At 44.4% G+C, this 25,872-nt stretch overlaps 1 protein-coding gene across 1 annotated transcript in view; it reads right to left on the bottom strand.

Annotated features, from left to right (window-relative positions):
• The window catches only part of SORD (sorbitol dehydrogenase), a 31,438-nt gene extending 16,586 nt beyond the window's left edge, over positions 1–14,852 (bottom strand). Inside the window, exons 1-3 of the mRNA XM_081831025.1 lie at positions 14,659–14,852; positions 5,488–5,521; positions 2,635–2,799 (exon numbers count right to left, since the gene is read on the bottom strand). Coding sequence (XP_081687151.1) covers positions 2,635–2,799; positions 5,488–5,521; positions 14,659–14,721 — 262 coding nt within the window. The 5' untranslated portion in view covers positions 14,722–14,852. The remainder of the gene's footprint in view (positions 1–2,634; positions 2,800–5,487; positions 5,522–14,658) is intronic.
• Between the last annotated feature and the right edge of the window lie 11,020 nt (positions 14,853–25,872).

Below are 25,872 nucleotides of genomic sequence, written 5' to 3'. Positions count from 1 at the left end.
TGTATATAAGTTAGGAAAAGTGGTATTAACTATTTATATTGTGTTTATTATAACTATCTGAGCTGGTGTTACTGAACAGGAAATTCACACTATAAGATAGAGAGCCAGATTGTATATAAGTTAGGAATTCTTCCATGCCTTAGATTTATTGATTCTTTAAGATTTATGTTAAAACTTTAGAAACAAATGTTAAGAACTACTCAGGGAGTGCTTTTCTTCTTTCTAGACTAGTTGATTAGACTAGACTAAATGAGACCGAAGCAGCGGAAGGGGACGTCACTCACTAGGAGGGAGGGGATCCAGGGTCCCAGAGCTCACACGCTGGCTCCAGGCCACGCTTCCAGATCAGCATATGAAACACTTCAATAAAAATTTTGTGTTCTAGGGACGCCTGGGTGGCTCAGTTGGTAAAGCGTCTGCCTTCGGCTCAGGTCATGGTCCCAGGGTCCTGGGATCAAGTCCCATATCTGGCTCCCTGCTCAGTGGGGAGCCTGCTTCTCCCTCTGCTGCTCCCCTTGCTTGTGCTCTCTCTCTCTCTCTGAGAAATAAATAAATAAAATCTTTAAAAAAAGGATCTACAGAAATCCCTGCAACCACCAAAATGTGTTGCTCCACCTGTGTGTGTACCTCTCCGCTTTCTCTGCAGCCCTTGTTCCAAATTACGTTCTACCATTGACAATGACTTCTTCAAGCTAGCATTCAAGATTCTTCATAATCAGGTGGAGCTTTGTATGGCTCAGTTTTGTCTTCTGATGATTACATTATAGTAATATAATAATAAACTCACAGTTGAAGAGTGCTTTTTCAAGAGGGACTTTTATACAGATTATGCATTTTTAACATCTCCACTAACTCCCCAACACAGAATCTCTACTCTGAACAGCATAGAATTATTAGCACCCCAGATATGTTACACTTGCTTCTGTAATTTTATTACTCTGTTCCTCTTTTTTTTTTTAAAGATTTTATTTATTTATTTATTTGAGAGAGAGAGAATGAGAGAGAGCAAGCACATGAGAGGGGGGAGGGTCAGAGGGAGAAGCAGACTCCCCACTGAGCAGGGAGCCCGATGCGGGACTCGATCCCAGGACTCCAGGATCATGACCTGAGCCGAAGGCAGTCGCTTAACGAACTGAGCCACCCAGGCGCCCTACTCTGTTCCTCTTAACCAGAATATTCGCTTCTGACCTCTTCACTAACTCAAATACAAAACCGTTCTCAGGCCTCCAGCTGCTGGACAGCCCAGGGGTTCTGAGCACTTGCTTTAGAGTCAGAAAGACCAAGGTCGGTACCCCAGCTTGAGATTCGCTAGTTTGTGACCCTGGGCAGTCACCATGTTTCGCTTTCTTCATTTGCTAAGGAAGAAAATAATGCCTACCTCAGAGTTGTTTCAACAGTGAAATACATAATTATACATGCAAATATTTAACATGGAGACTAACAAATAGTAAATCAATGAGTCTTAGCTGCCTTATTATTGTTAAACGTCCAGCTCAAAGACCTGTCTCTTCCATGAGCCTTCTTTAAACACCTCTGCCCACAACAAATGCCCTTTCCTTGAACTGCCAGAGCCTATTCTTTTTCACACCTGATAGCTCGCTATGATCTTATTCTCTAATTAGTGGTTTTTATGTATGTCCTGACGTCTGATCTCCCCAACTAGATCAAAGTATCCAGGGATCGGATCTTCTCATTTTTCTGTATCTAAGCACTTATCATAACTTAAATTTAAAGAACCCCACTCTGTTATGACTAATATTAAGAGATCTCGTCCCACAGGTAAGAACCAATCAGTGGCTATTGGAAACCATGAATCTTCCTCTTTGGGATAACTCCACAAAACCTCAGGGGCGGCCTTGACTTCCATTCAGGATGAATGGAGGGTCTGACAATGTTCCTAAGGGAAACACAAGTCCAGCTTCTTCAGGGCTGGGTCGTTCCTCTCTGTGCAGCTGCGCTCAGAGAGCCTTATAACTGACACAGAATGGCGTCTCCCGCCAAACTTCTCCTTGTCTCGAATAATCTGATGACCTCTCCGGGCTGTACAGTGTTCTCCTCAGCAAAGGAAGGATAAAGTCAATGGCTGGCCGTGTCACACAGCTGGGATTTAATTCACTGTGTTGGGTAACATCGCAGGCTGCCACAGCTGAGATTTCCTCCCTCCAAGAGAATGAAGGAAGCAAATCTAGAAAAGTATTGGTGGTTTTCCAGTCATCCAGTAAGATCAAAGACTGTATCCAAGACCCTGTTTCTCAGCAGGTGAAGGCAGTTTGTGGTTCCTATGCCTGGAACATTTGCCCTACCCCTTTACCTGGCTTACCCCTCCACTGCCTTCAGATGTCGGATTAATTGTTCCTCCCTCAGAAGAGCCAGGGATCTGGTTAGAAGACACTGATCACATCGCTATTCTCTGTTGCCCTCAACACAACGGTAATTAAGTAACTGTATGTGTGTCCCAGACCTGTCTTCCTCCGTGGAAGGTTACAGTCCGTGTGTGTAGAAATGGAGACTGTCCTGCTCACTGCTGTAAACCCCCCCCAGGCTTAATAGAGGGCCCGGCCCCAAGAAAGTACACACAAATATTCATTTATGTTGAGGAATAAATAAATCAGTTAGGTGAAGGGTTTTGCTGACCTGGTTTTAGGTGCTTGACCAGTGATCCCACTTGTACGACTGTCCCTGAAGCTTCATGTCCCAGCACCATTGGCTTTTCCACAATAAAATCCCCAATTCGACCATGCTGCCAGTAGTGGACATCGGAGCCGCAGATCCCGACGGAATGCATCTTCAGCAGCACTTCTGATAAGAGGAAGGAGAGAACAAGTGAGGGGAGGAACGACCCCTCTGCAGTCTGAGGCGCCACCATGCTTCCCCTCAGGACAGGAAAATCAACCCTCTGGCTTGGTTTCAAAGGCCAGGTACAATATTTAGACCACAGAGGAAAACAAGCTAACCAGCAACACCAATTAAGGCTTGTAAGCCAAGAAAGCTTCCATAGAGCAAAATAGTTGCCTTTGAGGGTTAATGCTATGTGTCAACTCAGCTAGGCTATGGTGCTCAGTTGTTTGGTCAAACAGTAGGTGTCGGGGCGCCTGGGTGGATCTGTCGGTTAAGCATCTGCCGTCAGCTCAGGTCATGATCCCAGGGTCCTGGGATCGAGGCCCGTGTCGGGCTCCCTGCTCAGCCTGCTTCTCCCTCTCCCTCTGCCCCTCCCCCTGCTCATGCTCACTCGCTCTCTCTCAAATAAAGCAGATTACTCTGCCTAATGTGGGTGGGCCCCATCCAATCAGTTGAAGGCCCTAGGAGAAAAGACTGAGGTTTCCTGAAGAAGGAATCCTCCAAGATTGAAGCATCAACTTTTATCTAATTTCCAGCTTGCTGGTCAGCCCTATGAATTTCAGACTTGCCAGTCCTCACAATCACATGAGCCAATTCCTTAAAATAAATCTCCCCCAGCCCTCTCTCTATAGACATATATAATAAACCTATATATAAATAAATCTATGTAACAAATCTTTCTCCTCTCTTTCTAGGTTCCGTCTCTCTGGAGAACTCTCACACACTGCATAAACAAGATATTATTAATAGGAAAAAATGTATCAGCCATCTAAGGGAAAAACTGTTTTCTAGGAGATAACTGATTCCACACAATTAATATGCTATGCCTGATTCTTATCTATCATGAGAGAAAGCCTGGCAAAATCTAGGCTTGGCAACACTTTGTGAACTCTCTTGTTCTTCATGCCTGTTGTTTTGTTTAAAGGTGTAGCTTTAATTTAAACCATCCAAAGGTTTCAAAGGGTATTTCCCCTTCACAGGTTTGAATAAGTGAGATTTGTTGGTATTGTTGTTGTCAGTTTTCCAAGTTAAAAATAATGACGCTACTGAGCCCCTTTGCTAAAGTAAGTGCTAAAGGATTAGTGGCCTCATCTGACTAAGGTGACCATGTTGCAAGTATCTCCCTGAGAAAAAGCTCTGCCTTAGAAAGACAAAGAGACCTAAAACTCTGCTGTGCATTCAAGTGTCTTACACCCTGCCCTTGCCACAAATCACCAGCCATCCACCCCAGGTGTGGCTCCGTAGAACCTTCTCTGTCCTTGGCCTTGGTGACAGAGTAAGAAATGGCAGGGTACGGCAGGGTGAAGACTGAGATCAAGGTAGAGGAAATTATCTGAGTTTCCTTTCTTAAAAGTTACCAATTTGTAATAAGAGATTAAGTTTGACTTGCTAGGATGCTAGCTGAAATTTACCGTAATTTCCCCTTCCAAATTCAAGGGCAGCAAGAGACAAGAAAGTAAGAGCAGAATGCTGCGTCAGAGAGAGAAACAGTACCAGGGTCCTTTGAGTCCAAGACAGCCCTTGTTTGGCTACTTCTAGAATCAATACCAACTTTTCAGGACACAGTGAGGGGCCTCTTTCACTTCTCTGAACATGATATCTTGGTGAAAATGCTTAAGCCCTAAATATACATTACGTGTTGAACACTGATAGAAACAGCTATTGTCTTTATGCTTATCACTATAAATCAATAAGCTAGCTGACCTTTGAGTAACAAAGCTCTGGAGGCTCCAGGAAAGCTGCCTTCAATCTGAAGTTCGCACAGAAGCTACAGTTCTGGGGTGAGGTGGGGAAGCACATCCCCAACTCACCAAGGACAGAGAGGAGACCCGAGTGGCTGGGTATGGGAGCAGTTACCTATAGACACTCTTCCCCTTGCTCTCAGCTTCACTTCAGAGTCCTGCAAATTATGAAGTGGGACTCCAGGGATGGGAGGGATTGGAAAACTGTCAGCAGGTATCTGCCCCAGCCAACAGGGGGCATGACTTCCCCAGGTACACACACCACTCCAGGAAATGTGCTTGTCAGCTGGGCCTTACAGGCTTGCCCAGTGAGAGGCCAGAGCACTGAAACAAAGGTGGCAGGAAGCCTGCCCCAGAGCACTCACCCACTGTCTGTGCCTGGTTGATCAGGACTGTGGGGCCGCACTCCATGCGGCCCCTCCCATCCTCACTGGACAGAAGGTCCCAGTCTTCCTATAGTGACCCTCTCTTTCTGATTCAGAAATTAAGCTCTGTAGACTCACTCATTTTCAAAGCTCCAGTTAGGGTTAGGGCGGGATTTGGCCACCCGAATAGCAGCTTATGGTAGATAGAGTAACCCAACTCTAGGTTAGGTCAAATGAGGAACAACTCTGCCTTTGGTCCAGAAAGATATTTTATGTCAAAAACTCTGGGACAAGTCAGCAGTCTGATATGGTAAGTCTTCTGCTGACTCCATCACTGTTTATTTCATGTGGCAGTCAAGTTGAATCTATCCCGTCGTGTCGTGGATAACAGACGAGGTGGACAGCCTAACAGAAAGATAGTTTTTAATTGGAGGCAAAGTCATAAACAGTAGGCAAAGTGGGGTAAGCGAGCAATGCCCAGGTGTCTTCAGGGTAAGTAATAAGAAACAATAAAATGTAAGTCGAGTATCCCAAGGACCTACCATTTGGGCCTGGTTCAGGGATAGGATAGTTCTCCTAGAGGAAATAAAGATAGAAAAATCATTTAGCATGCATAATAACTTTCCCTTACAAATATTTTCAATTGTTTAGTCAACGTGGAGTTCCATTCAAATATTTCTTCTTAGAATGAACATAGGCTCAGGCCATATCGCAGCTGGGTGGATGCCTGAGGGGGCCCACTAAATCGTGCTGCCTCTGATTCCTGACTTCACCCCACCCTACCTCCCGGTGCCATTTGCCCTAGACTGATGAAAAAGGGTACTAAATGCTCCCCTAGGCAGAAAGGACGTTTGGACTGCCTTCCATATCAGATCCTTCCCTTCTCAAAAACCACATTCTTAAGATACAGATTTGTTTGGTCTGGGAAACTCTTACAGGGAGAAGGGTGAAGGTATCTGGTAGTTGCATGTGAGGGCTTTGACCTCTAGACAAGGTTGGAGAGAGTGCGTGCTGCCACTCTTCCCTTGACATCAGCACACGGACGGACCAGCGCTCAGCCCTCTCTTCTGAGACCTCCCATGTGGAGTTTTAGAGGCCCTTTGGGAACACAGAGGACCTGCATTTTGGCCACTCTCCGGGTTCAAAAGGCAATCTGAGCTATTCTGGCATTCATGGCTAGTATTATTATTAACCAACTCTTCTTCCCATTGCCAACGAGCTGAGCAATTCATGGTGATCAGAAGGAAGGGCAGTGAGTGGCCAGATCCAAGGGTTCATTTTATGAATTCTTTGAAGGCAGCCAAGAAGAGGAAGGAAGGTGAAACGTTCACTGTACCAACTACATTACCAGACGTGTTCTGGCTTTAAACACATCATGGCACATGGCCCACAGTGTGCAGACGAGAAACCCGAGGCTTTGAAGTGAAATAAGTTGGTCAAAGTCATACCGCCACAGAGTAGTTAAGCCAAGACTAAACCTGATTCCCCGGTCTGCCTCACTGCACCACACTGCACCCCAAGGGTGGAATATGCCTTTTCTCCTTCCAGGGTGATGCAAGGAGCAGGCAGACAGGTGAGGAGAAGGTTGGGGCTGGGGTCCACACAGAGCGCTCTGGGAGGGGCACTGCTCCAAGCTTGCCTCCTTCAGAAAGCCTCCCCCAGATGCTTTAACACGTAGCAGTAAATGACACCAGGGCTTTTTTGCTAACAAAATAACCCTGATGCCAACGACCATGGCTTCAGTCTCTTCAGTGACCAGGCACAGTGCACTGCCTCAAACATGGGGGAGCATGCACTTGCTACACACCCAGTCTCCATAAGAGACCCCAAGGAAGGTCTGAGGTTCTCGCTCCCCTCAGATTACTGGCCTTTCTGTTGAAGTAGCTTGATGCTAATTTGACCTGCTTGTCCCCAGTGGAACAAAGCCCAGAGTGACAATGCTAATGCTGATTAGCAAACACTGACCAGCTTTTTTCTACCAGGTCCTGGGCTAAGTGCTGTATGTCCATCGCCTCGGTTCATCCCCATGACGACCCTATGTGATACCTTCTATTATTATCCCATTTTCCACATGATGAAACTGAAGGACAGGGAGATGTAGTGATCTGCCCATCGTAGCACTAAGGTCACTGGTGGAGTTATATCCAAAGCAGCTTGAGGTGGGGAAAAGGTGCTCAAGGCAGTTTTTCATCTGTTAGTAATTTAAACTGGCTACACGTGAAAGGAAGGAAGGAGGGGGTCGGGGGGAGGGAATCCATCTAGAAATGGACAATTCAGGACAGCCGGCTGTCACCAAAACCCTTCTCAAAGTTGCTGGTCCCATCTCTGACATTACCCAACATCAGGGATTGCTGTATAAAGTTATGTTTCTCTTAAACTGGGTGAAATTTTAAACTGCAGTTTAGTTGAAACTGAAGACTGAGGCCTTTATTTCAAACATGGAACAGAACGCTGTCCTTCCCAGTAAAGGCTCTAGTAGGCAGCTCCATTTAGGGGTGGAGAAGGGGTAAGAATCAAGCTCAAATCAACAGCTGGGCACACCAAGTAGGCCCTGGGTCACTAGCGATTACTACTGTAAACATTTGCTGGAGGGGACAGAGCGAGCCAACTTTGGCCCTACCACCCCTCCAAAGCTGCAGTGACATTCCTAGACACTAGAGGGTGCTATGCAGACAGCCTGGCTTTTCCTTAGTGGCTGACTGCACATTATGGAGAACTTAAATACCTCTCCCTGCAAACCAACTTCTCCTTTTCGTTATTTCTTGCTGTCTCTAACCACCCTTACAACTCAGCTCGGCTCCTGACTCCGCTCTCTGCAGGAGACATGCCGCAGAAGCACAGGACCGTGTTAAGATCAGCCCTTAAGTCTGTAAATGTTATCCTAAGCATGGCTGTGGAGATGATGTTTTAGAAAGTTATCGCAGCATGGTTACTAAAAAAACACCTTGCTTTTCTTTGTAGCTCCTTGGAATGACGCTGGCCACAGTCCTCTGTTTACTTAATCTCCTTTTCTGTCTCAGATTTCGGTGATGATATTCTTTCATGCACCCTATTCTTCATCTACCAGTTTCTTAGCTCCCCTGAGATCCCTAGCTTTCACTTTTACCCCCACAGCCCTTTCATCCCCAAAGTTTTGTCATCAGGCATAGTCATGGTTTCCTGAACAGGACTTCTTACCTTTCTGTGATTGACAGTAACAAAGGGATAAAGGGGAGTGGAGGTAACTATTCTTTCCTGTAGTTACGTCGGGGTTCCAGCCTTTTTCACTTCCAGTCAGAAATACATCACATACATATGCGCCCCCCAACCCCGTCCATCCCCTCCGGGTCTCACCCCACCTCCCTGAATCAATCATGGAAATACTTCAGGAAGAACTCTCTGTGGGAGCTTGGAATCATCCCAGGTGCCTCTTGCCTCCTAAATATGTTTTCTCTTTAGCTGGAAATGGTACTTAAGGTGGTACCTTGGGCCATTTCATGAAATTACTCAGTTTTCATCATACCTCCCATAGGTACAGGAGGTACCCATTATTAAACTTGTTTATTTTTCTCTTGTTAATCTTCTATTACAAGGGGTCTCAGCCAAGAACCTAGAAGCACAGGGAGAAAATTATTTTTCCTCCTCTACATCACAAAACAAAAATCTGACTATACCCCATCCCGAACTCAGTGTTCAGCCCCCTGGAAACGGGGGCTGCGTTATTCCTTTCTTCTCCCTGGCCAGATGCTGGTGCCTGAAATGTGGCAGAGCTGTGAGGAATAAGGCAAATAGGGTGCCCGGGGCGGGGGGGGCTCAGTCAGTTGAGCGTCTGCTTTCGGCTCAGGTCATGATCCCAAGGTCCTGGAATTGAGCCCCTCATTGGGCTCCCTGCTCAGCGGGGAGTCTGTTTCTCCCTCTACCCTTCCCCACTGCTCATGATCTCTCTCTTTCTCTCAAATAAATAGATAAAATTTTTTTTTTAAAAAAGGAGTAAGGCAGATAAAGTGTACTCAATGTGGTCGATGGCCTACTACTGATATGTGATGCAATATGTACAGAAACTGAGCATTTAGAAATATTTACCACATTTTGACATTGCTGCAATATCAAAATACAGCAATACAAACATATTGGCTCATGGCTGAAAATATAAACAAAACTGCGTTTCATCTGGGATAGTTTGTGAAGCACTTCATCAAAGCACCCAGCAGATGTCCATAATATAGTATGCACTCAACATGTTAATTCTCTCCGTTTCCCTTACCTTTCAAGTGAAACCTAGAGCATTAAAAAAAACAAAGCCCCCTCCAGCCCCCGCCCCCCCCCACCAAAAACAGCTTCTGTGGAGAAAAACTCATCTGACTGTTTTATATCCCAACTTCATGAACTAGTAACTCAGATAGAATTCATTTCCCAATCAAAAGGAACTTCTGGATTTCTCAAAACTGACCAAAGAGGCACAAAGTAATTAAACTGGTAAATACAGATGAATACAAGATTATTGCCTGGGCCCACATTTATTATAATTCAGTTAAGAATTGTCCATATAGGGGCACCTGGGTGGCTCAGTCGGTCATCTGACTCTATTTCGGCTCAGGTCATGATCTCAGGGTGGTGGTGATGAGGGAACAGAAGGCAAGCTGAGGATGAAGCATAAGGTGACACCCCACAACCAACCCCCCCCCCACATTCCTAGGTGGGATATGTGTGACATTCGTCCAGGAAACTTTCAACTATCTTTGCTAAGGGAAAAACTACCTTAGTTTAACAATAGCAAGACCTCCAGTATCCTGAGGGTCTTCTTTAGCATATGAAAGTCCTTTTGGACACCTCCCTTTTTCCTTACTTCCCCCAACTCCCAAGTTTATAATCAGCCATTCCTCACAACCCCAGTGCAGTAGCTCTTTCTGCCCACGGTCCTGTCCCAGTTGCTTTAATAAAATCACCCTTTTTGCACCAAAGACGTCTCAAGAATTCTTTCTTGGCCCTTGGCTCCAGGCCTCACCAACATTCCAAAACTACATCAGTGGGATCAAGTTCTGCACAGAGCTCCACGTTCAGCAGACAGTCTGCTTCTCTCCCTCTCTCTCTCTGCCTTAGCCTTGCTCACGCATGCACTCTCTCAAATAAATCTTTAAAAAAAAAATGCCCACATAACACAAAAGAAAAAAAAATGCCCATGTATTTGAAGATCTTGGTCTTTATCTCTTTTTATGCTGAGATGGTTTTTGTTTTTGTTTTTAATTTAAGTAATCTGTACACCCAACATGGGGCTTGAACTCATGACCCTGAGATCCAGAGTCCTGTACTCTTCTGAGCCAGCCAGGCACCCCTATGCTGAGATGGTTTAAATGTCTGATTCTCCTAGGCCCTAGCCTCCTGTCATTAGCTGTGCTGGACCTTTTACAGACACCATCACATTGTAAGGGCTGATTGAGGGCAGGCTGCTCCAAGATGGGCCATTTTGGCATGTGGATTATTTTGAGTTGAAGGCAATCAAGGTCCTACAAGCTCAGGAGAAACTTTTGCCCCACCCTTAACTACAAAGAAGAATCTAAATTGGGGGGTCTTGACCACAGATAAATTTTATCTGAGTAATCCATCTATGTGGGAGGGGAAATATTTATTTACCAAACATTTCCTCTTTTTGATCTTCCTGCAAATTGCATTCATTCCCTTTGAAGTCCCAAGCCTCTAACTCCTTTTCCTTAGTTCAGAATGACACAGAGGCCTCATTTTGCCTGTCTTTGGCATTTCCATGTATGTGTGGATTCTCTGTACATATAAACTATAAAATTTGATTTTCTCCTGTTAATCTGTCTCATGTCAATTTGATTCTTGGTCCAGCTAGAACCTTTGAGGGGACAGGAATTCTTGTTCCCTGACACCATCTAGCCCTCACACAACCCAGAGATGAGAACTCCTGTCATGCCCATCATACAGATGGGAAATTGAAGCAGAAAGTAATTTGGCGAGTCACACAACTATAAACAGCAGAGCTAGCACTAAACCCCACTCTGGGCCTCAACCTGGCTCGTGACTTTGTTACTGTTTCCATTTAAAGAGGACTTCAGTGAGCTGCACTTTGAGCTGACAGTTTTTGCTGACAGGCTGTTTGCCTCTTTATGCATCAGCTTGGCGGCCTCTCTCCCTTGCTCTATTTAAACTAGGGATGGAAAAGTAAAAGTCCTTTTTTTCCCCCTCATATTTTTGTTTTCCTCATTACAAAAGATAAACCACCAGTCAGTGTGTGTGTGTGTGTGTGTGTGTGTGTGTGTGTGTGCGCGCGCACGCACATACTCTCTCTCCGACTTACCACCCAATTTAGAAATGCCCAGAGCCGAGGCATCATGCAGACCTGAATCCCCAGGCCAGGGAGCACTGGAGTTGCCAGGGCCCTTCCCTTGCTGTGGCCAAGGGGATCACTAGCTGCACAGTATGCAAGGAATTTAATTTTTCCTTCCCTGCAGCCCCAGCACCAAGAAAGTAAAGGGAATCCTTCCTGCCTTCCTCCATAGGCAGGAAGAAGCTAGGTGTTAGGTTTCCTTCCTGGCAGGTGGACGATGGCAGGAGTTTGAAGAGGTGCAGGTCAAATGTCCCCCAGAGACCGCTGCCATGGATGTTGGCCGGTCCCTGGGCTTACCCGAAGTGGGATGGCAGCACCGGGCAGGGTTGAGCCCTCGCTCCCTGCTTCAGAACCCTTCCGAATCCTGCTTCAGATTTTAGAAATGGCCTGTCCCCAGACAACTCCCTTCACATGAGTTCCCGAGGCACAACCATTTCTATCAGTGGACGCTGACCCTGGTTGGCCAAAATGGCCACAGTCTGCTATGGCCAGGAAATCTCGGATTTCATTTTGGTTCTCCCACAGAACGGAGAACTGGTGTTCGCTCCCAAAGCTGCCTTAGGACTGTTCCTCCTGTTGCTTCCTGGTTTACTAATAGTACCACCCCCCCCCCCAATCCCAAACCACTTATCTATTTGCCTTACAGGAGGCGGCAGAGATGCGCTATGGCAGTCAGGGGGCTCTGTGTGAGGTGCTGGGGGTCCTTCTCTGGAGGGAGTGGTGAGGGGCCAGGAGGGTCTGTGTTGAGGCCCAGGTATCTCTGAGGCAGCATGGGCATTCCTGGTCACTCTTCTCAGCTGACGGCTTTCTGCCCCTTCCCCTGAGCGTGGGGCTCTCTCCAGGGTGATGTCCTCCACGTGCTGCCTTCTTGATCTACATGGCCCGCTCAGCCTAGGCAAGCTCATCCATCTACAAATTCCCACCAGGGTGCTACTTTGGCCAGGACAATACTTTGTTGAGCAGGACAGTGCTGTAAACTGAATGAAGTCTGCCCCTCAGTCATTGTGACAAACCCCCCCCCCACACACACACACATTCGCAAATGCTTCATGGGGAGGGGGTGCAGGACTGCTCAGTAAAGAAGCAGAGGACTCCTGAATTTACATCTCCAGCCCAAGAAATCGTCCCTATATCCCAGATCCCTAGAACCAAGATAATTTCTCAAAGACACCTTGATGTCATGTCCCAGACACATCTTAAACTCAAACCTGATCTTATCATTTTAATCTACTCTTTTGTCTAGTAAAATGATCCCACCACCCGCTACTCTCAAACAGACCTGAGGCACTCATGAATCCACCCTGAAGCCTTTTAGTGTACCAATCCCACAACTCAACATTCTCTAGCTGGTCGTATTTTCTAGAGCCTTTAGGATACACCTACCCCAATTCCTCCCTAATTCAGGGTGTAGATTCTAAGGCAAAGCTGATAAAATCAATCTTCAAAAATGTCTATTATTTTTTCATAATACCAATTTTAAGGTGAGCTTCCCAGCCCCTCCAGTCTTCAAGGCTTTGCTCTAGAGAGCATGACAAAAAAAGAAGTCATCTGGTAGAGCAGCGGGAGAGCATGAGTTTAAGAGTTAAGGCAAAGCAGATCCTGGAGTTGCAATTCTAGTTCCGCTACTTACAGGTTCATGACTTAAAGCAGGCCCTGAGCAGCAGGAAAAGCAGATCCTGTCCACCTCTCCAGCTTCAAACTCCACTCAGTACATCACACTATTTGCAGGGTCAGGAAACAGGACCTGTAATCTTGTACTTCATATATCTTTGCACTGGTTCCTACATTTGCCTGAATGACTCCTACTCATCCTTCAAGAACCAGATCAGGTAGCACCCATCTCCTCTAGGACCTCTTTCCTAGGCCGAGGGCCCCTCCCTGTGAGGTCTTTACTCTGCGCAGCCTCCATCAAGGTTGTCACACTGTCTCATTGTTAACTTCAGCTTGTCTGTCTCCCTAGAGCAGCTTGAGGGTAGGGGCACTAGCCCTCGGCCCAGTGCTTGGCATGTGGCAGGCACCCTCTCATCTAATAAATGTTTGTGGAATGAAGGGCTGAGTTGGAGATCACTCTGTAAGCTGCAGAGCTGTGCCATTTTGCCTTTCTTACAATACCATCTGGTGTTGGGAACAATAAACACTAATAGGGTCACTTTAATTCAGGACCTTGGGTGAGGCTCCACAGTGAGTGGAGAGAGCACCGGAATGGGAGCCTGAACCCCTGAGTTCTTATCTGGGCTCTGTTAACTAATCAAGCCTGTCACCCTGGGGTCAGCACTTTCTTAACAGGAAATGGGAGAGTTGGCTCAGGGCAGGAGTTTGTAGTCTGGGGTCCACAAACCTCCAGAGGGTTGATGGAGGGACTTAAAGGAAGTCCACCAAAATCTCTGAAATTGCTGCCAAACTCAGTCTGTTTGCATTCTGTGGGGAGAGAGACCACAGATTCTCAAATTGTCAAGAACTGCTAATCTGGATAATCTCCTGAGTCTCTCCTATCTAGATCCTCATGTATATTCTCTCTGAGGAGGAAGGAGGAGCCAGGGGGCAGTAGAGATGGCTGGCACCCATCGCACACACCCACTGCCATCCCAGGCCCATCTGAGATGGCCTTTGTCAAGGGACCCCTGACACGACCACAGGGCCAACCCTGCAGCTCCCTGACTTTGGCCCCATGAGCCAGGGAGCAGAGGGAAAGGTATGGTGCCAAGGAGACATACACATAATGCTCTTAAAGAAACAGGGGAGCCGGATCAGAGAGGAAAATGGCCGAAAAGTGAACCAAGTGTGGACTAAGGGAGGTAAAGAGGAAAGAAGCTTTAGAGACATGGACACTATCCAGATCCAGAAGTCTGGCATAGGCACAGGGAACACTAGGAGTCCTGGAGATGGAGGCCTGTGCTGGAAGGAAAAGAGGCAGGAACTGGCACTTTCTGAGTACCTAATAAGTGCTGGGTACTCTTGTGATCATAATAATCCTGCAGAGGAGGTTTTATCAGCCCCAGGCAAGACAGATTAAATTCGAGTTCCCCAGCTTTTAAATGTCCCTCTGGCCCTCCTTTCTGCCCTGCACTGTCTTCCCGGAGAAGTCCAAGGCATGTCCTACATCAGGCAGCCTCCTGGTCTTTTGATGTGCAATGACAAGAGGCTAGACTATGAATCTGGGGCTCTGGCCGCGTGCCAGCCACGGGGCTGGGTTCCGGGAGGCACGCGACAAGAACTTTCCTCTTAGCACCTTACAACCACCAGCCCCCTCCCCCCAACATGGTAACCAGCTCTGATCCGGGTGGCCGGGACACGGAGGTGCTGCAACTGGCGAGCTGGGACCGCGGCTGAGTTCGGAGGCCCGCAGGGCAGGGTCGGGCTAGGCTTCCCTTTCCCCTTCCCGTTTTACCAGGCGCAGGTCTCCGGGTCCGTGCACCACCAGAGAGAGGTTCTCGGGTTTGGCCGCCGCCATGTCGTTTTTTCCCTGCCGAGTCGAGGCTGCAGTCCGCAGGACGCGTGAGGGTTTTGGTGACAGCCCCGCGAGGGTTGAGGGTAAGAGCTGGGAGGCCCTGCTTGTCAGAAAAGGCGCACGCCCGGCCCGGGGCGGGGTTTCATCGCCCCTGACAACCGGGGCGGGGCTAGTGTGGAGGGCGGGGCCTCCCTGCTCCGCTCCGGCCTTCGCCGGTAGGGGGTTCGGGTGGGGGCTGGGAGGAGGTTGGGAGGGGACTGGGGGGGGGTTGCGGGGGGAACCCGGGCCTCTGCAGCCAACTGCCGGCGCTGCTGTTTCTGTGAGCCTCAAATCCAAGGGAACGTTGATGCACTTCAAGTAGCCCGCAGAGGCAACAGCCACCAGACCAAGGTCCTCAGACTTCAGCTGCAGAAGAAGGGAGTTCTGCGAAGTGGAGCAGAGTCTCAGGACCAGCACTGAGATTCTGATAGGGTAAGTCTAGGTCTTACCTAGGGGTGAGGCCGGAGGGTCTGTATTTGTATTAGCATTGGAATGCTGAGGCTGCAGGTAGGGCACGGTCTACACTTTGAGGAACAGGCTCTACACTGACGCAACCTCCACGTTGTCCCCGTGTCCGCAGCATCCCGCAAAGTGCCTGGTACTACTAAGAGTGAATCAATGAATTGGTGTACCATCCCATGGGCTTGATGCATCAGAGTAAAGAAGCTATGAAATGGAATCTGCAAACACTTTCTCTCTTAACTGGCTCTGTTTCTTATAATAGAAGCAGGATTTCTGCCTACATTCTTCCTTCAAGCCTCTCTTTCCTCAGGAGTGAAGTTTTACTCCAAGGGGAGAGCTTCCCTCAGGACAGGCCTAAGTCCATAAAGCCCGTTTCCTCCTTTGAGAACAGTGCTCAGGATTTCATTCCCTACAGCCTCTCCCCATGCCCAGATATGCTGCTGGATCATTTTATCACCTTCAGGAGACTTTCCCCAGTGCCCAGCCCTTGAAGATATCTCTCTGTGGCACTCACTGCATGACCCACAAATGGGTCACAGTCGTACTTTACCTGTAATCATCCCTTCCCCAAATGCTCTGGAAGGCCACTGAGGGCAAGGCCTCATTTCTTTCTCTTTTTCCCCTTAATCTATTAAGTATCTTACTTTCCTTTTTATCTTTAATTTTTAAACAGCTTTATTGAAGTATAATGGACATACAGTAAACAGCTAATATTTAAAGTACACACTACGATAAGTTTTGATATATGTGTACATCATGAAGCCATCACCACATTCAAGATAATGAGCATTATCTATCCTCCTCAAAAGTCGTCTCCCTATCCAAAGCAACCATTGCTCTTCTTTCTTCACTACAGATTAGTTTGCATTTTCTAGAATTTTATATAAATGGTATAAAAAGTCAGTATTTTTTTAGTCTGGCTTCTTTTCACTTACCGCAGTTGTTTTGAGATTCATCCAAGTTGTTACATATATCAATAGTTCATTCCTTTTTACTGCTGAGTATCATTTCTTGGTATGGATGTACCACAATGTGTTTTTCATATACATGTTGATGGACACTTGGGTTGTTTCTAGTTTTTTTTACTGTTACAAATATGGTTGCTATGAACATTCATGAACAAGTTTTGATGTGGACATAGGCTTTCCTTTCTTCTGGGTTATTGGGTCATTGTTACTCTATGTTGAGCCATTTAAGGAACTTCTAAACTGTTTTCCAAAGTGATCGCACCACTTTACATTCCCAGCAGCTGTGCAGCTAGAGCTGAGAGTTCCAGTTTTTCCAAATCCTCACCAACAGTTGATATGGTCAGTTTCTAAAAAATTTTAGATGTTTTGGGGCGCCTGGGTGGCTCAGTCGGCTAAGCATCTGCCTTCAGCTCAGGTCATGATCCCAGGGTCCTGGGATCGAGCCCTGCATTGGGCTCCCTGCTCGGCGGGGAGTCTGCTTCTCCCTCTGCCTCTGCCCCTCTCCCTGTCTCGTGCTCTCCCTCTCTCTCAAATAAATAAATAAAATCTAAAAAATTTTTAGATTTTTAATGCATTACATGTAGTGCATCTCATTGGTTTTTTTTATTTGAAATTTTATTTTATTTCAGTCTGTAAGTACTGCTATTTGTTTGAATTGCTCACATAATCCATTCCATCCAGCATCTCATTGGTTTTTTTTTTAATTGAAGTATAAATAACATCCAGTGTTATATTAGTTTCAGGTGTACAATATAATAATTCAACAGTTCTATACATTTCTCTGTGCTCATCACAATATGTGTATTCTTAATTCCCTTCACTTATTTCACCCATCCCTTACCCACTTCCCCTCTGGCAACCACCAGTTTGTTCTCTATAATTAAGGGTGTTTTGTTGTTGTTGTTGTCTCTTTTTTCTTTGTTTGTTTTGTTTCTTAAATTCCACATATGAGTAAGATCATGGTATTTGTCTTTCTTTGACTGACTTCTTTCACTTAGCATTATACCTTCTAGGGCCATCCATGTTGTTGTAAATGGCAAAAATCTTACTCTTTTTTATGGCTGTGTAATATTCCACTGTGTAAATATATACCACTTCTTCATCCATCTATGGATGGACACTGAAGCTGGCTCCATATCATGGTTATTGTAAATAATGCTGCTGTAAACATAGGGGTTCATATATCTTTTCAAATTAGTGTTTTTGTTTTTTTTGGGTAAATACCCAGTAGTGGAATTCCTAGATCATATGATAATTCTATTTTTAATTTTGGGGAACCTCCATACTGTTTACCTCAGTGGTCTCACCAGCTTGTATTCCCACCAACTGTGCATGAAGGTTCTTTTTTCTCTACATCCTCACCAATTTTCTTTTTCTCCAGAACCCTCACCAAGGCCTCGTTTGTAAAAACAGAATTTGGTAAAGTGTTTTGGACAGTGTAGGAGCTCAAAAAAAAAAAAGATTTGATGATAAACATGGATCAAGCTCTGGAACCCCAATAATGGTAAAAATGAAAGTATGTGTCAGGGCAAGGGGGTAAGGTGTGACAAAGCAATGAGATGGATTTTTGTAGGGGACACGTAGAGTCCGTCATGTTTATTACTTTGAGACATATCCCACAAGGCTAGACTATACTTGGCAGGTCCCACCCGCACCTCCGGCACTCAGCTTCTGAGCAGGCTTTGCTTGGAGAGATGGACTAACTCGGGGTTACCTGGCTTCACTCATGCACCTGAACTTAAAACTCAGCTTTCCCACCTTGCCTTGTGGAGTTCCTTCACAGTCTTCCAAGCATGGCTTTCCAGTGGGTGAAGCTGACGATGGAGAAAGCCCTAGGAATGGCTTAAGAGCTGAGGGCCACTTGAAGTAGACACTCACCGACTTTTAAATTAAGTAAACAGAACACCAGAACCAAAGCAGAGGTTTGACGCTAAAATATGACAGAATGGCCCCACTTTGGAGAGGTATTTGTTTTCTCATGAGCAATAACATTTTGAAACCGACTTGAAGGTTGTTGCCTGAGGGTAAAGAGATTTGGAAAGGCAGGAGACAAATACAGAAATATGACTGAGGGCCTTTTAAGAAAAAATAAAAGGGGGAGTTGATAAGGATTCTTTTTTTGGGGGGGGAGTTGATAAGGATTCTTAAGAAACTGACATTTTTAAAGTAAAAAAGCAAGTTGTTATAATAGTATTTAAACAATTTGGTGTGACATTTCTACATAATTTCCTAACACAGACCAGCATTCATGATGGTAAGGAACAGATTTTTCTAGGCATTTTACTGAATAGAGCATAAAATGCTGGCTTTGCCTTTGCTGGTGGCCTGCCTAACTTTCCCATACAGCACAGCACTTTGAGGCAGTCTCCATTGAATACAACTACAAGTTGTTGATAAATTTCCTATTGGAATTTAAAAATTAAATCACAGGATGTATATCCTCCAGGGTCACATATCTAGGAAAAGGGACACTTTAGTCCAGGCAGTATCCTATCATAAACACTGGGTTACTTCAGGTAGAGATAACAGTGTGTACTAACAAGTAAAGTGTGCCATAGGGCCTTAGTTTTCTAAAGGTCAGGAGAGTTGTAAAATCCTGGTTTCATTTGGTCATCAACTGTTCACGTTACATTTGGTCATCAACTGTTCACGTTACTCCAACCTGGTTATTTACAACAAAAGAAAGAAAAACAAAACAAAGAAAAAAAGAAACTATGAAGTTTCTTGCAGACCTTGGAAATAAGGTTACCAATGAGAGTTAAACTAATAAATTCCACATGCAGTGAATGAGATTAATGGGCCTCCCTAAGGAACTAGTAACATACCTGCCATTAACAAAGTTCAAGGAAAGTTAGGAAAAGAACAGGGAGCCTGGGTGGCTCAGTTTTGGTTAAGCGTCCCACTTTTGGTTTCAGCTCAGGTCGTGATCTCAGGGTGGTGAGATCGAGCCCAGCATCAGGCTTTACACTCAGCCCAGAGTCTGTTTCAGATTCCAGACACCTGGGTGGCTCAGTTGGTTAAGCGTCTGCCTTCCACTCAGGTCATGATCTCGGGGTCCTGGGGTTGAGCCCCACATCGGGCTCCCTGCTCAGTGGGAAGTCTGCTTCTCCCTCTCCCACTGCCCCTCCACTCCCCCAACTCATGCTCTCTCTCTCTCTCTCAAATAAATAAAAAGTCTTAAAAAAGAAAGAAAGAAAGAAAATCTCTGTTAAAAAAAAAACTTTAGGAAAGAACAAGGAGAGCAGGTATTTTAGTCTAGAACTATCCAGAGGAGAGAGGCACTTGCTGGTGGGAGTGCCAATGCTGCTGGCACAGAAGAGTGGAAGCAAGGGCACCCATTAAATGTTACTGTTACATGATAGCTGAGGATGGTGACTTGGATAAATGCTGGGAGTGGAGATGGAGTGAAGTGGGTAGACCCGAGATTTATCTTGATGTTGGTAAGGGACTTGGCAAGGGATTGGTTTGTAAGACTTGAGGAGAAGGTAGTTGGAAGGTTGATGCTTAGATTTCTGACAGGATTACTGGATGGATGAGTGCTATTATCTGATATGGGCAGTACTGAGCGGGGAGGGAGATTTGGGGAAAGATCAGGCAGGTAATTTTGAATAGGCCAAGTTTGAGATGCCTGTGAGACATCCAAGAGAAATAACCCAGGGATATGAGGGTCTGAGAAAGCTTTGGTTTGAAAAATCTAGACTAAATTTGGAAATCATTGGTATATAGACTGTATTTAAAGCAATAAGAGAGAAGGAGGTAATGTAGGGAGAGTATATAGTGATAAAGGATAGTCAGAAGAAAGATAGGCAGGGACAAGGGGCCCCCGTCCTAAGAGGAAAACTACCTTAAAAGGAAAAAGACCCCACCCTGTTATTCTAGACTTTATTTACTCAGTGCCCCAGCTTTAAGTCTTCTACTGGGAGGAAGGGAAGGGGCTGACAGAAAGGAAGGGAATGGCCTTGGGCGTCCTAACCCAGGCCTGGGGGCCAGCTCAACAGCCAGTGGGATGGATATTTAAAGAGCTTGATCTGGTGGCTTGTAGCTGGCCGGCATGCCTTAGGACAGTGGCAGCTGCCGCCCTCTTGGTCCCCGGCTACAAAACACCACCCTGGAAGGAGCCCTCCACCCTTTCCCACGTGAACAACTACCTGATAGGTAGATGAGTGCATGGACAAAAACCTGATGGGGTGACAAGCACGTGGAGGGTTAATCAGATTAAAACAGCCCACACCAAAGAGTCCCTAAAAACCCCTAGATTTAAATGCCAAATTGGCAACTCTCTCAGGTCCCCTCCTTCTTCAGGAGCTTTGTACTATTGCCCAATAAACTTTGCTTTGCTGCCCACCATTCTTCTTCTGGTCTACCTCTTTATTCTTATAAGTGGCATGACCAAGAACTGTGGGCAATAAAGGAAAAGAAATCCTGCAACATATAGAATGAAAAAGGACACACTTCAGGTCTGAACTTCCAGGATCCAAAATTGAGGGACCAGGAAAAGGAAAGAGGAACCAGCAAAGAATCCTGAGAATAAGGGAGATCATATTGGGGAAAGGCAGTGTTTTAAGAAGGAAGTGGCCAACTGTTGAATACTGATGAGGGATCACAATAGAAACCAAAAATGGCTAGTGAATTTAGCCAAAAGGAGGTCCTGGGTGATCATGGCAAAGAATTTTGGTATGAAGATAGGAACAGGAGCCGTAGTGGTTTGGAATCATTCATATATTCATTTAGCAAATACATAGTTAAGTATTCTATGACATGCAGGTATAAAATGTTGAGATACAATTAACGGGACAGAAACAATCTCCATTCAAGGAGGGGAAGCCATTAAATAGATGACTACAAAAGTAATAACTCTACCATAATTAAGGTAAGGGCTATGAAGAAAAAGGAAAGGATACCATGAAAGTGTGTAACAGGAAAACCCAGTACAGCTTGAAAGCAAAGGAAGATTGCCCCCAGGAAGTGATATAAAAGCTGTAATCGAAAAGCTTAGGTAGTCACAGCAGTGAGGTGAAGAAGAGAGAGTGTGTGTTCCTGCAACACACGCATGGAGTCCTAGAGGGGGAAGAGACCATCCTTAAAAGTTAGCAGTGTGTTGGGGTGCCTGGGCAGCTCAGTCAGTTGAGCAGCCAACTCTTGGTTTTGGCTCAGGTCATGATCTCAGAGTGGTGGGATTGCCCCTGGGTGGGGCTCCACTCACAGCAGGAAATCTGCTTGAGATCCTCTCCCTCTGTCTGCCTTTCCCCCTGCTCGTGCATGTGCTCTCGCACTCCCTCTTTTTATAAAAAATAAGTAAAAGAAATCTTAAAAAAAAAAGTTAGCAGTGTGGCAGGGCCATGGTGAACAAGGAGACCCAATCCAGGGGTGTACAAGGTCTTCCAGTGTTTCACATTACTGAAATATAAGAGTACACGAAGAAATGTGACAAGAATACCTAAAGATCTTAGGGGACAAGTGGGAAAATCATACTTCTCCAAGGTCAGGAGTTCCCTCTGAGGTACAAAAAGTGCAGCAAGGACAGGGAGCATAGCTGGGAGCATAGAACCTCCCTGAATTGGTTTGATTCTGAGAATCAGAGAAGATAGGGTTGAAAAGGGAATCCCATTAACAAGTCTTACTTGTAGGAGGCAATGGGGAGGAACTGGCCAACTCTGTTATAAACAGCCTGTCTGTGGCTGGGAGAGGTGGGAGCTAAAAAGAGCTCTTTTTTTTTTTTTTTTTGAGAGAGAGAGAGAGAGAGAGAGAGAGTAAGGGTGGGGGAGGGGCACAGGGAGAGGGAGAGAGAGAATCAGCACAGAGCCCCACAGGGGTCTCGATTTCACAATCCTGAGATCATGACTGAGCTGAAATCAAGAGTTGGAAACTTAACCAACTGAGCCACCCAGGTGTCCCTAAAAGAACTCTTATAGACAACCTGGGTTATAGAGGAAATTCCTGTTAGCCTAGAACTCTGCCTTGTCCTCTTCTCTTCATGTCAAGTCTACAAATAACTGGTCCAGGAGTAATTCACATCATTCATTGGTTATCGGTAAAGTTCCAGAATAGGAACTGTACAAACATGATAAAGGAAACAAACAGGAAAAAAGGAAGAAAGGGAGAGGAAAAGAAATAAAGAACATTCACCAGAAAAATATTGCTGAGGAGCAAATGACAGTTGTGATAGAAAAGTTTGCTGTTACACTAAAGAGGGCATCCAATCTCCACATTGGAGGTAGGGTGGGGTGGAGGGGGTGCAAAGTGTAGGGTTGGGGGTAGGGCAACATAGGTGTAGAGCCTGAATGGAATGAGAAGGGCATCTTCACAGGGAGGTGGTAATAACATGGGGTCTCAAAGCCCTAAAAGGGTGAGGAAGAGTCCACATGGGGGGAGCACAGCTCAGTGTGAGGTGAGGGATACTGGGTATGATGAAGAGGATGACCGTAGGGAAAGGGCAGCGTTGGGTATAGGATCCTGAGTATGTTGAGGATAGCATTTGCTCAGGTGGGGAGGGAGCCACAGAGATAAGAGATCGGTACATACAGGAGGACTGAAAAAATAAGTAATATATTAAGGATGATGGGAACAGGGTTCCTCACTATTGGAGAAGGGAGGTATACATATGGAAAGAGAAAAACAGAATGAAACCTATATGGTGTTAGATAAAATTGAAGGGATCAGTGTGAACTCATGATCTGCAATATAGGCAGAAATAAATATAATTATAAATATATGTGTATACACACACACATAATACTCCATAGCTCTGTCTATAGAAAGAGCTTAGGAACAGTGACACCTGATAGCAAAATATATATCTAGCACCGAAATCTTGGTTTCCATTCTCCACTAAAAGGAACCAGGGCTTCTCTTAAAGCAATGACTTAATCTAGGGCTGGAAAAAGAAAAGTACAAGATGAACCTGGAACATCTTGTTGTGCCAGAGAGTAAGGAAGTATTCCACAAATGATGCGACATATCAAAGGACACAGAAGTCAGCTTGAAGAAGCTTCTACTGGCCAAAACACAGGCAATTGGGGCATAAAAAATAAATTATAATAATAACAGATCATAACCCATTGAATAAAATAGGAACCATAACTCCATACTGATAAAAATCAATTAATAAATTGAAAATTTGACAAAGAATGTGTAGTTACATAACCCAAAGCACCTCCCCACAAAATATTTATTAATTACATAGGGGAAAAGAGTAACTTTATGGTGGAGAAGCCTGGTATATGCCACCTTAATCAGACTTAATATCATCAGCAATGGGACATACTGAAATTATGTACCACTTTATGGGATGCAATGAGAAGAAAACAGTTGAGATATTCATGCCAAAGAATGTATAAGCTGAATCTAATCATGAGAAAACATTAGACAAGCTCAAACTGAAGGATATCCTGCAGTTATTTTCTGTAATCTTTAAATGTGTCAATGTCACGGGAGTCAAAGAAAGCCTGAAGAAATGTTTCAGATTGAAGGACATTAAAAAGACAAGACAAGTAAACGCAACACGTGATTCTGAATTGGATCCATTGGGTAAAGGACATTACTGGGGCAATTGGTAAAACTTGAATAGGGTCGGAGGATTATCTGATAGTAATACTATATATCAATGTTAATTTCCTGAGTTTGATGGGGCATAATGTTGACAATTGTGTTAGGAAATAAAGTTCTTTGTATTGTACTTGCAACTTTTCTATAAATAAAGTTTACAAAATTAATATGTATGAAAAAATTCAATAATGTATTTGCCTCTGTAAGAAAATAGCATAGAGATGAAAAAGAGGAGCAATAGTTAAATATTAGAAAGAAATGAAATGTGAGCCAGAAGACCTCAGGAAGGTGGAAAAAAATGAAAGCAAAACTGGAAGTATCACAGAGGAGTAGGCACTGCTAAAAACACTGAAAGACATAGAGGACAGGATTGAGAAAAGCAAACAAAATGAAATGGAAAGGAACAAGTTTAAAAGGAATAGAGAGAAAATGACAGATATGGAAGATAGGCAAAAGAGATCCAATATTTGCATAATGGATTTCCTGATGAAGATACCCAAAATAATAGAATAGAAAATAATTTCAATATATAATTTGAGAGAATTTTCCAAAAATAAAGGAATATTTGAATCTACAAACTGAAAGTTCACATGACGTCCAAGGAAATGTTATTCTGGAAACTGAGAAAAGCTTGATTTCCAAGATAAATAAAGAATCCTTTGGGCAGGTAGGCAAATAATCTAGTCACTTATAAGGGTGGAAAAAATTCATGCTTAGTTTAGACTTCTCCATAGCAGCTTTCATTGCTAGAAGCAATACCTAAGAAGTCCTCAAGGAAAGTGTCACCCATACATTTTGTACCCAGCCAGACTGTGGTTTATACAAAAAGGCACAGTGAGACATATTTGAACATGCAAGAACTCAAATATTGTTTCCATAAGCCTTCCTTGAAGTAACTACTAGAAGATGAATTTAAGCCAACCATGTGATGAATGAGAAAACAAGGACAAAAAGAGAAGGGCTACTGAAGTCAGGAGAAGGAGAAGGAAATGGACTAATTTCATTATTTGTTTGTATTAGGGGATTGATAAATAATGCCTAAGTAATGAGGATTAGGTGTATGAATTATACACTAAAACAAAAATATAAGCCTTCCAATTTTTCAGAAAAAATAAAAAAAATACGTGTCACAGTTTGAGAGTCTTTAAAAAATCTGTAAAGAAATAGAAGACATCAGGGGTGTCTGGGTGGCTCAGTCAGTTAAGCGTCTGCCTTCCACTCAGGTCATGATCCCAGAGCCCTTGATCGAGCCCCGCATTGGGCTCCCTGCTTGGCGGGAGTCTGCTTCTCCCTCTCCTCCCTGCTTGTGCTATCTCTGTCACTATCTGTCTCTCTCTCAAATAAATAAATCTTAAAAAAAAAAGAAAGAAATAGAAGACATATAAAATAATATGAGAACTAAGACCAAATATACATCAATTTGATAAATGTAAGTGGGCCAAACTAATTTATTAACGTAAAAGAAATTCAGATTGAATCATAAAGCAAAATGCAACTCTGTGCTATATACAAAGGACCCAAAACAAAATAATTCAGAAATCTTCACAATTGCAAACAAGCAGAGAAGGGTTATAATTAAAATCAGGCAGAATTAACACCAGGACAAACAAGTGTTAAAAGTGACAAAAAGTAGTCATTTATAATGATAAAGAATGCATTCACAATGAATTACAAAGTCATGAACATCTGTGTACCAAACCAAAATGTACCAAATGAATATCTATGCATATCTATGAATACTATGTACCATAGCATCAATGTGAATATTAATTACTATTAATAAATAAAACCACAGAACATACCAGGAAAAACAGAAACACAGTAGTAGGAGCTTTAAAGATGTAGAAAGTCTAAATTTATAATTAATAATATAGGTAAAACATGGCATTCTAAAAAGAGAATACATTTTCTTTTAAGTATCCATGAATAATTTACAAAAACTGACCATATACTAGGCCAAAAAGAAAATCTCTTAATGGTACAATCTTAATGGTACAAATATACAGATAACATTTTCTCAACATAAGACAATAAAAAAATAGAAAAGGCTTCTGATAGGTTTTATGAGGTTAGCATAACCCTAATACCAAAACCAGACAAGGACATTACAAGAAAGGAATGGAAGGAAGGAAGGAAGGAA

This window comes from Leptonychotes weddellii, chromosome 9 (genome assembly GCF_054177405.1).
Source record: "Leptonychotes weddellii isolate Sample4059 chromosome 9, ASM5417740v2, whole genome shotgun sequence".
Classification (NCBI taxonomy): domain Eukaryota; kingdom Metazoa; phylum Chordata; class Mammalia; order Carnivora; family Phocidae; genus Leptonychotes; species Leptonychotes weddellii.
This window is presented reverse-complemented; position numbering and strand designations above follow the sequence as displayed.